The 14,929-nt window shown below is 43.3% G+C and overlaps 1 protein-coding gene across 12 annotated transcripts in view; it reads left to right on the top strand.

Moving 5' to 3' along the window:
* CAMTA1 (calmodulin binding transcription activator 1) overlaps window positions 1-14,634 on the top strand; it is a 325,997-nt gene extending 311,363 nt beyond the window's left edge. For 8 of the 12 annotated variants that reach the window (XM_030017244.2, XM_030017243.2, XM_030017246.2 and 5 more), the window contains 3 exons: window positions 1,265-1,295; window positions 6,032-6,213; window positions 11,136-14,634. In XM_030017244.2, the coding sequence (XP_029873104.1) occupies window positions 1,265-1,295; window positions 6,032-6,213; window positions 11,136-11,199 (277 nt within the window). In that variant the 3' untranslated portion in view covers window positions 11,200-14,634. The remainder of the gene's footprint in view (window positions 1-1,264; window positions 1,296-6,031; window positions 6,214-11,135) is intronic. The other 4 variants (XM_030017247.2, XM_041124303.1, XM_041124301.1 and 1 more) reach the window with 2 other exon arrangements.
* The last annotated feature ends 295 nt before the right edge of the window (window positions 14,635-14,929 follow it).

Raw genomic sequence — 14,929 nt, 5'->3', positions numbered from 1 at the left:
TTTTGCTTATTAGCTTTTTGACACAAAGGCTCAGTAGCGCAAACATGATTCCTATCAGCTTGAGGATCTAGGGTACATAGGCATGTTGGTCTTGTGTTTTCTGATCTCCTGAACTTAGGCTTGTTGCCTGGTCAGACAGTATTTCAGATGTTTGAGAGAGTTAATGAGAGAGGTTCTGCGGTTGGAGCGCTCTCAGTAGTGGATGCGTAGATGTTGATGAAAATCAGAAAAGAAATGTAAGTTTTGGTCAAATGTATTCTTAGAGAAGATACTGGAGCTCTAGCAGCTGACTGTTATCAGGTGTCATGGAGACAAAAGTGGTCATTCATCAGCAGCAGTCATTCTGACGGTCAGACATGTATTGTTTCCTTTTGACTTTGAAAAGAAAAAAAAAACCAAAACCAAACAAAAACTATCCATCTATTGTCATATTCTCAAAAATGTGGTGAAAAACATACATCAGCCATAACATGGTATCAACATAACTTGTCACCACAGAAGTGTTGTTCGTTGAGAGTGAGAAACAGAAACTTCGTGGCCTCCCAGGAGAGCTTTGCCCATCTTCCCATGGTGCCTGGACCTGTTGGCTGGCACTTGACTAACTTTCAACCTAAAACTTGCCATTACACCTACTGTGAGTTGAGCTGTCTCCTGGCACGCTGTCCTGTGTGAGGCAGAATCAAGGTTTGCGTATTTAATGGGTTTGGAAAGACTCCACCTACTTAGAGATCCCCAGATACGACATGTCTAGAGCCACAAGGAAATGCGAGAGCTCCAAAGTGGTTTGGGTTTGCTGAGCTGAATCCATATATGGTCCATACTGTCAGCTTTCACTGGGAAGTTAACCTCCTATTTCCTATTCTTTCTTCGATTCTTAGGAAAATTTTAGTCTTCCGAGAGGTACCTATGCCATTGCTAGGCTGTGATTATGATCTGCAGTGTTTTTTCATGGAGTAGCATTTGGAATGAGACAGAAAGCAGACAATCGCTGCAAGGGAAGGCAGAATGCAGCTAGAAATGCCACCGGGATGACAGTGTTGGGTTTATTTTACTTGCTTATTACTTCCTGCCCTAAAACACCTAAACACAGGACTGCTCGTCCCTGGTAATGAGGAGGAGTCCAGTAGGCAGGAGTGGGAAGGGTTCTTTCTCTCCAGGCAAGCAGAAGTATTGTCTCCTCCTCCCTGAAGTGAAGCTCTTGGTAAGATATGGTTATTGCCATGTGTGTGCTAATAGCTCTTTGGTATTGTTTTGCAATCTGAAGCCCACTGGTGGACCATAGGCTGTACAAAAGGGTGAGTGTAGCTGCCTGCTAGCCAGTTCCTCTCTTCCATTTTAAATATTTTTGCTTTCTGCTTGCTTGCATGGGGCTGCAGCCGAGATATGCCAGTAAGTTTCACCTCCATTAATTATATAAAACAGAATCCTGTATAAACTAACCCTACTGCAATGACTAACACTGCTGCTTTTATAACAGGACAGAGCTCTGCAGTAGACGTTACCAATGCATGAATGTGTGAAAAAGGACATGTATATTCATCATGGGCATGCTTAGGCGGCGTTGTCGGTGGGATATTTTTTCAGTATCCAAAATGGCTGCTAGTAGATTTTGGAACTTGACGGGGTCTGTACTCACACACACTCAATGAGTAACAATGTCCTTTGTCCTGGGACTGCGACAGCGTTCAGTGTAGGTGGTAGGAAGCTGCAGTACAGATGCAGCCTACTCTAGATGGGTGTTTGTTTCTGCCTGAGCCAGCAAGAAGCAGAAGAGCTCTTCACACTGCTTTTTACTCCCTAAGGTGGTTAAGCACCAATGCTTACCTTCTAGAAGCTGGTCGTTGGTAAGTTACACGTCTGCTTACCTTACTAGGGCCAGCTTTCTGACAACTGCTTCTCTCAGCCATTAACCTACATAGTGGGAAGGAAAACAAAAAAACTGAAATGAAGGTGCTATAACTGTGTTATAGCAAGTGCCAAGTGAGCTTCTGTCGGGGGTCTCATTCTTAGCATGAAGAGAGTCCGCTCGCCTTTGTGCTCGGTCACGTTAGTGGGCTGGTTAGCCCCACAGCAGGGTGGGAATACGCCAAAGTGTTCCCACGGCAGGTCACAGTCCCTGCACGAGCAGGGAATGCTGTGGCTTTCAAGGCATGTGCCCGAGTTGTCAGCAGGACTGCTCAGTGTCATCTTGCATTTGAGAGGTTGGAGGACAGCAGGGTTATTCTTTGTCAAAAACTGCAGTTGGAAATGACACCATTTGTGTGCTTATTACTCATATTTCAGCAAGGGAGGAGAGGCAGAGGGAGGGATGACCCGGACTCCTGCTTCCACTTAACGTTCAGAAAAAAAACCTGAATTGTTGATTGTGGAGGTTTACTGACTGGGAATTGCAGAGGCAATTTTTATGACTTAGGAGTGAGAGTCTGAATTGGGCTTAAGCCTGCTGGAGGCATCGTTATTTGTTTAACTATGGAGCCTAACAAAGAAGCAAAAGCTAATGACATGTCTTTCCAAGCTATGACTTTTGTGCTACCATTTTTTGTTGCGTATCCTCAGTTTTTTACAAGTAACAATTTGGGTTCTTTACTAATGACAAATGAAGTAAGAATTGGATGAAATGGGGACAAAGGCCCAGATCAGCCCTAACTGTTTTAAGTGCTACTTTCATGGATCTTGCCCTGATGAAGAGAAACATTACTCCTGGTTGCAGAGACACCAACACTGTGAAGTTGTTAGCTGGAAAATATAGCTCCGGGTCTTAGCACATACGGTAACGTGCTTTACAACTAATGCAGGTTAAGTCAGGATCTGTAAAAATGGCTTGTATTCTCATAATGGTGGACTGACTGGGTGACTTGCTTTTACTAACCTGATGCTTTGTGTATAACTAGGGCTAGTAATTTTTGGTCTACAGTTAGGTGTCTGGTTTCAAAAGCCTCTTGAAGAAAAAAACATAAATGGGTTTTGAAAAATAAAATTCACTGTAAGTAACTTAAAAAAAAGTTCTTCTGATTAGATAAATCAGCCTTCCTCTGTTGTAAGGACCTAAGTGTCTACTCTTATACGAAAAAACATTAGCAAGTTTAACCATCTTTAATCTTGGGGTCAGTTACCATATCCATGGGGCAGTAATGAATGCTGCAGACAAATGATGACGTTTTATTCAGCAGCCAGTAGAGCAGCACGCTGCAGGGCAGAGCTGCCTGGGGCTGGGGCTGGCCCAACAGCACACCTTCCCTCCCCGGCAGGCAGTGTCCCGACCTCCTTCCTCCTGTCCTGAGATGGTCCTGAGCAAGGAGCTGCAGCTCCTCAGCCCCTGCAGCGCAGCGTGCGCCTGTTGTGCCAGGAACCCTTGAACTCTGGCGCGCAAGTGCGGAGCCAGCCTTGCAGCCGCCCGACACGCTTTGGGTCGTGGGACAGAGAAGGCTGAGCTGCAGGGCCCCTGCCAACCAGAATGGCGGATGCACCCGCTCTGTCTCTTCTCTGAGCAAAAGCCAAATGCTACAGTCCTGTTGAGGGTGTGAAACCCTTTCAAAAGGAGCAGAACTGGAAGAAACTGGTGCAAGATAGGAGTTGCAGGAAGAGAAGAGACAGAGCCAATATTTTTCTCCCTGCCCTGCCTCAGACTTGTTCTGCAGCAGGGGGCTTCCTGGTGAGACCTCTTCTCTTAACACTACCTGGAGATAACTGGGGGTCTCCCAGTCTTCCCTGGTTTTGTCTGGCTAGCAGTGGACCACGTCCCACAGTGTGTAAGAAAAGGGACTAGCATGCATGTCCGCAGCTAGATGCTAGTATGCTCAAAATATCTTCCTTTCTCCCGCTACTCCTGTTTTTGCAATTTTGGTGCTCTCTTCTCAGTCTTCCTTCTCTCCAGAGAATTCCTGCTTAGCCGATTTGGCTGGGTGCGTGCGGGTGTGCCAGCAGAGTTCCTGCTGTGCCCTGCTCTCTTGGGCACCTCCGCCTGCCCTGGGGTCCGCGGGCTTGGTCTGCCCTGCAGAACACCCCTGCTTGGTGCACTCTGCAGCCCTGGGAATGACACAGGCTGGAAGCTGCGCTGCGTTCTCTGCTGGCAGCACTGTGTGTAAGCTTTGCCTGCCAGTCAGGAGGGGAATATGTTTTATGACCTTTGTCCTATGAATAGGAGAAATAATTTAAACTTAAAAAGTGCATACCAAAGTGGGCTGGTTGGATTCAACACTGAAAAGAATGTGCAACGTACAACTTGAATGTAGAAGAATGAAGCAATTGTGCCTTTCCGTTCAAACCTGGGATTCCTACTAAGAGAGGAGATGCATGCTGCAGTCTCAAGATACACTAAAAGCGACTGGGGTTGCGTGGTCAGTGCACTAGTAGAGGGGACTGTAAAGAGGAGCAAGGGCAGGGTCCAGGCCCACAGCTAGTGCATGGCTCCCTGGACTCGAACGAAGCTGGGGAAGCCAGCCCTGAGGGCACGCTCCGTAAATACTGTATGGTGATTCTGCTCTTGGTGCAGCTGACAGGCCAGTCATCAGTACTGGAGGAGAAACAGTGGTTGCACTTTAAGGCTTTGTGTATGTAACAGTATGAGAGATCAGCAGGAAGCAGATTCTGGAAGTTTAGTAGCATTTGCAGGTTTTGCCTTGAATGGCAAGTGATGTGGGATTGATCTGGAAATCGGGGAGTTCTCTGCTTATCTGGAAAAAGCAAGCTATGAACCATCACAAAATGTATTAGCTGCTGTTGTGCCAAAATAAGTCTGTTACAGCAAATGATTCTTTGCTGCTTTGCATTCTGATAGCAACCCGTGTGCATACGCTGCTGGCGTGCATGCACAGAAGAAAAGTATTTCTGGTCCTTCTGATATGCACAAGCTGACATGTCCATATATGCTGAAGGAATGCATGCAAACATATGTCTGTCTGTAATATACAAATTTGATGTATTCTGTACACTGACACTGCTTATGTAGTCTGTGGGTGCAGATAAACAATCACAGCATTTGCTTCCGTGTTTCAGTTTGAAAACCTCTTTTCAAATTGATTTCATCATTAATTTTTCTGGATTTATTGGCGTTACATTACACCAGGATCAGTAAAGAGGGAGAGGTGGGAGATTTTATTGGCCAACTTATGAGAGACAAAACTTGCTATCTTTCCGCGGTAGAAATTAAAAGACTTTCTAGAAAAAAAAATTATATACAGTTACTGTTGCCTTTAAGTAATAGTTTTCATCTCAGGGGAAGCCGCTTTAGTGGACAGATTACAGCTAATCACAGTGCCTGCTACACAAATGTTTCCCTGCTCATTGGTTAAACCATCCACTGTAGCCTCCTGTGAAGGAGAGCTTTGCTCAAAGTCCAGATATAGGACATGAACAAAAATACACGGCCGCTTGAACTGTGACCCGCTCTGCCGTACTCTTGGTAGGCAGGTGATCTGGAGCAGATCACAAGGAGCAAGTCTTTTGACATCACGAGGCTAGCCAATCGCTTTCTGCCTATGGCGAAACTTCTGTCCTCTCCGGGGCAGAACAAGCACGCGTGTTATCTATGATCCTGAGTAATAAAGACTGTATTCATTCACGGCATCTTTCATTTAAAAATAGATGCCCTTACCCCCACTCCATTTCTGACGGTTTGATTAAATGCTGCTCTCCGGTTTGGGGAGTGTGCATGTAACACCTGAAGTCAGTTTCTCCGGTAAGTACAACTTTATTTCATACCTAAATAAACATCATCTACTAGATTTTGTTGTTCTGTGCATACCCTTCCCTCTCTTGGCATTTCAGCAACGAGCCCTTTCCTACTCCTGTGCAACTAGGACTCGTATTTTTTGTGTGTGTTTAATATGTGCCATGCAGCAGCCATTGCATTTAAGTACCCAGTTTCTTACGTCTCATAGTAGGATTGAGATGGGGGAAAATTTTAAGGGATTGAAAAGTCCCGTTTGTTCGAGTTCAGGATGATGTGAGAAAATGTCGTATTGGGATATGCGTCACTGTACCTGCAACAAAAGTTTTCAACGTAATTTCTTTTTTCATTTACCTCTTGCAGGGGCTGAATGTATTTGGAGCTCAAATGTGGGTGTTAAGTCGCAGACCGCGTGCTCTGGGGTGTCATTCTTATTGGGCCTTTCTGTCTTTTTTGTTTTGCTGCCCAAATGAGATATCTGGAAAAAGGCAAGAGCTCTCTTTTCCTAAATGTCCCACAGGCCATTTCAGCTCTCAGAGCAACAGGTAACTTGCCAGACAGCCTTCTCTGGCTCCTGCACCCTGTCCTTTATACTGATCTTCAGCATTCAGATTCATTAAACATTTCCCTGGCTGGGCATTATGGAGTAAATTTGATGAAACAGCTTTGTGTTACGCTTTACCCATGAAGCCATCGTTTGCTGTAACTTTCTCTAAGTAGGCCTAATTCATTTGCTGACACACTCCCATACAAGACTGGGGAGGGCGCGTGGGGAGAGGAGCTGCTGCTCGCTTCTGGGGCTGTTGCTTTCTACATTGCTTCAGCACGTAATGATGCAACCTCCTGTATGGTGTCCAAGTAAGTAACACGGTTCAAAGGGCTGGAGCAATCTGGACTGGGACGTAGCTCCCGAGTGTCAGGGTTCAAAGCTCAGAGTTGAAATCATCTTCTTTTCCCGATCTGTGCGTCAGCACCACGGCTGTGATTCACACACCTTAGCGGTGGTCATCTCGATTGCACGTGCTTTTTCCGTCCATCTGCTCTTCAGCAATTGCCGAGGGAATGACTTTGGCCCTTAGAGGCGCTTACTGCCTAGAGGAAATGTTACTTGAGCAGGTTTTTGTTGAAGGCTTCATCAGTGCAAAAGCAAATTTACGGTCTTTGCAATTCTGTGCATGGTTTCAGTAGCTGCTGACATAGGATGGTACTTCTTGTTTGGAGCCTTGCAACAGCTGGAGCCTGTTACCCTTTCTGGTGCGCTCTGGCTTGCAGCCATGCATCACTGGAACTGTCCTCGCCTCCAGTCCCCACGCAGCTGGGGGCACTTCCAGAAGTGATCCAAACCAGCATACCAGCACCTGTAGACCTCTGGAGAGGTTTGCGTACCATCCATCAGCACCTGGCCTGCTGGTATTACTTGCTCAAGGCGCGCTCGTTTTTTCTGCTATTTAAAAAAAAGAAAAAAGTCTCACTGGAAGTCTGCCAGACTGGATTGAAACATCTTCTCTAAGAACATCCTTTCTGCTGTACCATTTTATAAATTGCCCTAGTGTTCTTTTTCTTAGAGCAGTTTATTAATGCTCGTAACTGCAAATGCTACCCTTTGGCCCTTTTCCGTTGCCCGAATTTAAGAGCGGAAAAGTACGAACCAAGGAAGATCACCTTCTAGCATGAAGGCAATGCTATATTGTTCACTTCTAGCAGCACTTACTCAGTGGGCTTCTTTTTCAAGGGTCCTAATTTGTCCAAAGTTCTTCCCTGGTCAAACTGTATTTTTGACTGCATTTGAAAATTCAGAGGGTTCATTACACCGAGCTTTAATGAAGAGGGAATACCAGCCCCACACGGAGTGGGGGGTATTGGCACTTCATACAGTTGTAACAAAATCAAATCAGAGTACCACTGAGTAAGGAACTTACTCAAAAAGAAAAGAAGTGTTAAATGAGGACTAAAAGGACTTGAAGACACAGGAAAGGCTGCAGCACAGACTCTCCAATAAAGAATTTAATTGGTTGAAAACAATTAGTTTTAGGTTCTCTTGGTAAAGCAGTTCAGAGGCTTGTTTAAGAACAGTTATTTTAAATGACAAAATGAATGGATTACCTTGGGCTGGTATCTCGCTTGATGCGTACGCGTGTTGTGGCACACCACGTTTAGCCCTGGGTTGGGGAAGAAGCAGGGGCATTCACAACACTACTTCAGTGCTTCCCAAGCACCGGCCTGGCCATGGATTTGCTCAGTTACTGGTAGTAGTTAGAGGTATTTCAGTTCCACTTGGGCTGTGCTATGCTGCAGATCCCACAGCCGACCGGGGCTTCCTCGAGCCAGCTGCCGGGAGAGGGGAGAATGTCTCTGGCCTCCCAGTGCCGGCTCTTCTGAGCATGGAGGAGAGATTGTCAGCTGCAGACTGCAGGTCTTCATACCTACCAGGCAGTGTATTGTACAAATAAAGGCCTCATAGTACTACCTGCACTCCCATTTTTAATGTAATACATGCATAATTAAGTGTACTGAACACAGAGGTTAGTTTAATTAAAAAAATGTGGTAGCTTAATAAATGTGGATGGTCATCATCTTGAAGTGCAAGTTTATAAATGCTGTGGAACACAGGGTTTGTTTTAAGCCATTACATACTAAACCGCATCTTTCAGTAATGTACCCATGATGCATTTCAAAGTCTGTAACTTTGCTGTAGGGAAATTCTGTATTAGTATGTGCTTATGTTTTTAAGCAGTAATTATCATTGCACTTGCAACATTTTTATAAGCCTGAAAATCTGTAAGCTGATGTCAAGCACACTTGACCAAGGAAAGCATTGCATTCTTCTGAATAGGATCTGTACTAGTGCAAATGTTGAGTGCTGCAGCAATTAACTTCTGTTGGCATGTGTGTTCCAGTTAAACAGATTCAATAGGTCTGCACCAGTACAGATACTGCATGCTGTAGGTTGAAGTTTGCAGCAAAGCATGTCTTGCATTCTTCCAGCAAAAGTGCTTTGTTAGTGTAGCCCTTGCATGTTGAAGTGCTAAACTAAGGTATAGCATGTCTCAGTGAAAGAGCCACCAGCTTATCTAATGTGCATGTTCTCAGTAAGAGATCTATAATAACAGGTTAATTTTACATTACAGTACTGAAGTGCAACAGAAAACACTTGGAAGTTGCACTGCAAATCATGCATTAATTGATGGTATCTTGAACATAGTTAATCTAAGCCTTTAAAATTGCCTAGTGCACAGAGGCACACCACATTTTTCTAGCACAGCAGGGATCTTGGCTCACCTTCCACTTCTAAGTGGTGCAGTAATAGAAATATTAGTAATAATTTCAAGGGAGAGGCTGCTTTTCTGCTGCAAGAAAAGAAAGAAAACAAAATATACTGAGGTTGGTCAGTTTGTCATTTGTGAGCTGAAGCCCCCACTCCCCTGATGTCAGCAGGAGACATCTTTTAGACAGCAGCTTGCGCAGAGCCAAAATTTCCCTGTGGAAAATTTCTCTGTGAAGCTGTGGCAGGCATTTAGGCTCGGCACAGCACTACCCAGGCAGGAATTCAGACCCAGTTGTGCTGCTCGCTGCCTTGCCCCTTCCTCAGCCCGGGGATCAGAGCACTTCTTGGCATCTGGGAGGGCTGCACTGAGGCACCCCTCTGCCAGGCTCAGATTTCAGAGGAGTGCTGTTGGCCCCATGGATGTGGGTATTCAGCCTCTGCAAAGGGCATGTGCATTTGGACTAGCAGAGCCCTCTGTCTTTCCATACATGATATTCTCAAACAGTTTGGTGGAATTAAGGTAATTAGCAAAGGTCTGACCTGCATGCTGGTTAGTGTGATTTATTCATGGACTCCTGTTTCCCCCAGTTTCACAAATAAAGAGAATGCCTTTGAGTGCTTAGAGCTTTGAGTCAGCTAAAACAAGGAGTTAGAAGCAGCCAGCTCCCTTTTGACTGTGATTCTGAGTAATAGTACATGCAGAAAAATGAATAAAGGAAACAGTGAAATGGAGGCGTATTTAGAGAGGTCAGTTTGCAGCCTTCAGGGTATCCTTCTATGAGCAGGCTGGCACAAGAGCCAAAAGAGGATGTGTGAGTGGAAGTCAACGTACAGAAGCTACAAACTGGCATTGCTGCCGCATAGCTCTCCCAACATCTTTTGCTATCGGTATTTACTTAGGCTTTCTTAAAGTCATTCACCCTTAGTTGGATTCTGTTACACAGACTTGCAGCTCTGACACAATTCTTTGTACCATACCTTCGTTATTTGTCCTTTCAAGTTTCTGCGACATCAGTTGGGCACATACATGCTTTGCTAGGTCACCCTAATGTAGGCTGTGTTCTGCTCCTTTCGGGGGGTCCTCCCCTCGCAGTAGCAGAGGGGAGGCACATGGAGGCAGGTGGCAAAGGGATCGCACTGCAGAAAGGAGCTCCCTGCAAAAGGAGGCAGAGCCAAGCTGCCCCAAGCTCAGCTGGGCACCTGCCTTCGGGTTTAGGGGCAGCACGGGACGTCCCCGTGGATTTGTTTTGGCTCCTTTGCAGGGAGCCTTCACTGACACGCAGCCAGTTTGTCAGCCAGAGCAGAGGATTGCTGCTACTCCAGCACCAATGCCAAATTCTGCTTTACTTGATGGGATTGAAGTGATTCCCTTCTCTTCATCCTTTTAATTTAATTTTTAATTATTTCAGCTTTCAGCTATGATTTAGTTCTCACGCTGACAAGTGCTAGAGGAGGTAGTGTATTGCATGCATTTGAAGAGTTGAGAACTGAAGCATTAGGCCACATCTAGGGAGAGTGACTCTTCCATGTTGTAGGTTCATCTCCCTTGGCATGCAGTGTCCTCCGCTGCTGCCTGGGAAAAAACATGAGTCTGCTGCCAACAACATGCTAGATACAGGTGCTAGCAGCTGGAGGAAGCATGAAGTAAATTCTCTTTCTTCACACCCATACCGGTTCTTCCGCTCGCATAGAAACACTTCCTTATGTGACATTCTGTATCAACATCACGCTGCCCCTGTAAGTACGACTGACTGATTTTCCCCTACTGCGCTGGGCACGACATCAAATTGTTCACGCTTCAGCGATGTATGGAGAAAAGAGGTCAACACTGAAAAGCCCCTTTGCCGCAACAGCTGGAATAGTGGGCAGCTGCAAAATCAGTTAAGGAACAGCAGTCCCACAACTCCCCAGGCGATTAAATAGGCCAATACCAGAACAAAGTCCAGGTGTAGTTACAAATACCAGGAAAAAACAGTAGCTGGAAATAAGTATATCTTTCCAAATGTGTTTCGTCTTGGATTTCTAGCGGCCCATTCTTGCGCTTCCAACTGTTTGTGGTGTCAGGAACATATTGCCCTCCTGTCATTCCTCTGGGAGCTGGCTCCTTTGCACAGGAGATTAGAGCGAGGAATCATTTTGGTTTTTCTGTCTTGAAAGAGAGTTGCGACGGAAGTGTTATATAGCTCCTCTTTGTTTTTTCAGAGTGAAAGAATTGAAAAAGGCCAAGGAACTTGAAGATACGCAGCAGCATCCCGTAGCAATGTGACATTGCTTTTCAGACTGTTTTCATTTTCTGTTTTTAGCAGAGACATGCAACAACAACAACAAAAATACCCACTGCAGTTCTGGAAATACCAGCTGCAGGATTTTAACAGTAATGTTTTGGTCATTGCATTTGCACTTTCATGGACAACTTTTAATTTGTTCAGCAAGACATCTTGGAACTCAATCTTCTGTTGGATCATGGGGAAAACAAAAGACACCAGGAGGAAATTGTGAGTTGCTTCATTCTCCGAGAAGGAAGAAGCGATTAATTATCCTTTTCATATAGGGCTGTATTAAACAACATGTGGAACTGTACAAATATTATACCAAAAATATTGTTAAGAAAAGGTGGGAATGCACAAGCAACACAAGAATGCTGTTCCTGCACCTGTCAGTCATCTCCAAGAAACTGAAGCTTTGAGAGTCTCAGTGGAGGGGCTTAGATCAGTACATCTTTATTGGGTCCATGCATCCTCATTTCCTTCGCACTTCTGTCCTTTGTGTTTTATTTAAATCTCTACAGCACACTTAATGCAACTTTTTAAATCTGCAGGTTTTTAATACATCCCGTGGGAACTTACAGAAGGGGTTGGTGTATGAGATAAACGGGTAATGCATGAGGAATGGAGAGAGCAGCTTAAGCAAGTTTTAAAAAGTTTTTTTGGTATTTTTACTAGAACCTGCAAACATATCAATTGTCATGTACTTTCTCTCATATTCAGCACTTTATTTTCTAGCCTTACTTTCATGTACTATTATTTGAATTAAGTTCGAAAAATAATTTGTAAAACATGTAGCTTTTTATCTTAAGTACTTGTCAAACCTCTTGTCATTCTGCAGAGTCACATACATATGTTGCCTGGACATTTTATACCACCTAAAGATCAGAGTGGTGCTGCATTCTGGCCAGTAAATTTCTTATTTTGGCTACTTCATCAAAATCTGGGCAGTTTCTGTATATATAGAAGGTAGAAATGGAAAATGAGAAAAAATATTTGAAAGGGAATATATTGATTAATTACTAAATATTTTATTCACAAAGGGTCAATAACTTGGCAAGATAAAATTATTATTTGTATAGTTTTGTCTGAATGAACGAGAAGAGTGTGGATGTATTGTTTGTACATATTGTATATATTAAAACAAAGAGATATGTGCATGAACTCAAGAAAAAGAAATGAACAAAGCAAAGCATTAGTGGCTATGGTCTGTAAAATGAAACAAAAACTTTATTTCACTATAAGAAACTTTATTTTAAATGTTCTTTAGAAGAACATTTTTGCTAAAGCATGACTAAATGGCAAAAAAGAGCTACTGTATTTAGACTTAGGAAAAAAAGGCAGAGCAACATTACTTTAAAAAAAAAAAAAAAAGAAAAAAAAAGAATATGTTTACATTTGATTTTGGCTACCAGGAGTTCGGTTTGGTTGGATTTTATTTATTTATTCCTTCCTTCTTTTTTTTCCCCGTCTTTCTTTTTTTTTTTTTTGCCAATGGTGCCAAGTAATGTGAATGCTAATATTGCTTAAGAAAATTAAGTTACTTTTGCAAAGCAGATAATCATAAGAGTACAAAAACCGTATCTAGCTTAACACCATACACTCACTCCAATAAAGAACACGTAGAATGAACATAAAATGAAAAAAAAAAAAAAAAAAGAAATAGTACGAAAGTAGAAAATATGTTTCACATTTTCATATCTCCTGCTGGAAGTCAGAAAATGTAATAAAAATTGCACAAAAAATTTTAAAAAATTCAGTAAAACTTAAAAAAAGATGCAAACTGATCTTGTAGGGGTGTCATGGTATATTGCTATTTCCACATAGTGAGGAGCCAAAGAAATTAGATTTTTTTAAATTGAACTACTAATTTAAAACTGTCACAAATTCTCGACAATGGGAACCAGGTTCTGATCTTTATTACACAGGAATGTAAGGGAAGAAACTCCTGAAGTCCGTGTCGTTACTGTGGGTTATGTACGTGTGTCTGAGATCAGAAACTGCTCCTCTGTGTTTGTTTTGCTTGTGGCAGTTTAAAATCTCTGAATGGACTGGTGTAAATTTGAGATTGTTAGTTTTGGAATAGTTGTTCTTGCTTGATCCCGGCCACCAACTGCAATGTTTAAACGCAAGGCTTGTTGTGAAGCCTAAAAATATTCACACATAAGAAGCTTTTAAACTGGTGTCTTTAAAAGAAGAGTAAAAACAAAGATTGTGGCAAAAAAAACTGGGGTCAGTGCTCTTGGTGCCTTTTCTATAATTGTACCTGTTTTTAATTACTTCTTTTCACTGCCAGCATTGAATTACAGTAGATGTGCTATAGCTCATTATCAGAATTCTCTTGTACATTTCTGAACTGCTGCTTTATGACCTGATTCAATTTAAAAAAAGGGAAAAAAGAAAAACGAACGGTCTGGCGCTCACACTGTGCCTGTGGGCAGCCTCTTAGCCTCCATTTACAGTATGGAATTGGGACCTTAACCGTTAAATTTTCTGCTTGCGCAAAAACGGAACAGGAGACGCCGAAGAATCTCCTTTGGAATGAATTGGAAATGCTCTGTATTAATACTGGAAGAACTCTGACATTTTGAAACTGAAATGTTGCTCCCATTAACCAATACGTGACAATATAGAATCGACCTTTTCCTAACAAGAGTAGTGACCTCAGTGGAAATGTTTTAACTCCCTGTCTTTACAGAAAATGATTCAGTAATATACAGAGCTATTTCAAATTACTCTTCCAGATCCATGGGCCTGGTGGTGTATCTACTAATCTAGATCCTGCTTCAGCCAAACGTTTAAGCGTGTACTTGCTGTTAAACATGCAAGCGATTCCACGGGCGCAACAGAACTACTTGCATGCTTGAAGCCAAGTACAGCTTCCAAGTGCTTTGTTGTGTCGGGCCATAACCCTTCAGTGTATCACTGGGGAGTTAGAAAGACTCCCCCCGCAGTGAAGTGATTCTGCTCACCCGTTTCTTGGTTGTGGAACTTACATTGTCACGGAAGATAAGTAAGTGCAGCTTTCCGGGAAAATTCAAATTCCCAAGTGCCAGGAGCCAGATCTTCTGTCTTCTGATAATGGAATTGCTCCTTTGTGAAACACATTCGACAGCAGTAATACTGTGTGAAAGAAATACAGAATATAACATGAACCCCCTCTCTGGTTGCACGCTTATGGCAGTTCCACACAATAGCTGGTGCCCAATGGGGGGTCCCCAAGACTTGCATGTAAAACTAGTATAGATGTCTTCTCTTTTGTAAGTTTTATTTTTGTAACCGTGCATGTAAAGCATCACTGAATCAATGGATCTGTTGAAGAACTCAGCTGCTGGAACCATGCAAAATGTTTTGAATTGCCCTTAAAATATGGAAAATGTTTTCTGAATGCTTTATATTCTTTCTGCTGTAAATTAAAAACAAAGAAAATTTCCCCATACAAAGTGTGCGCCTTTCTTTAAACATGTCTCTTCTATCCTAGTTGAAAAGCATGATGTAGTCCTTCAGTCACTGTACATAATCATGAAAAAAATCTGTTTCTTTTACTACATGGCCTGCTTGTAAGTAGCATCTAGTTTCCTGCGGGTTATAATCTGAACAGTCCACAGCCTACCCGCAAGCGGGTGCGCAGCCCCTGGAGTGTGGTGGGATTCACTAAAGGCAACAACACAGTCCCTGGACCTGCAGCCCTTTCTGCTGCTGTATTCCAGTGCGTCACCTTCGTCTGGTGCG

Source organism: Aquila chrysaetos, chromosome 6, assembly GCF_900496995.4.
Source record: "Aquila chrysaetos chrysaetos chromosome 6, bAquChr1.4, whole genome shotgun sequence".
NCBI classification, from domain to species: Eukaryota; Metazoa; Chordata; class Aves; order Accipitriformes; family Accipitridae; genus Aquila; species Aquila chrysaetos.
The sequence above is the reverse complement of the archived record's forward strand: the minus strand, read 5'-3'. Positions and strand labels throughout refer to the sequence as shown.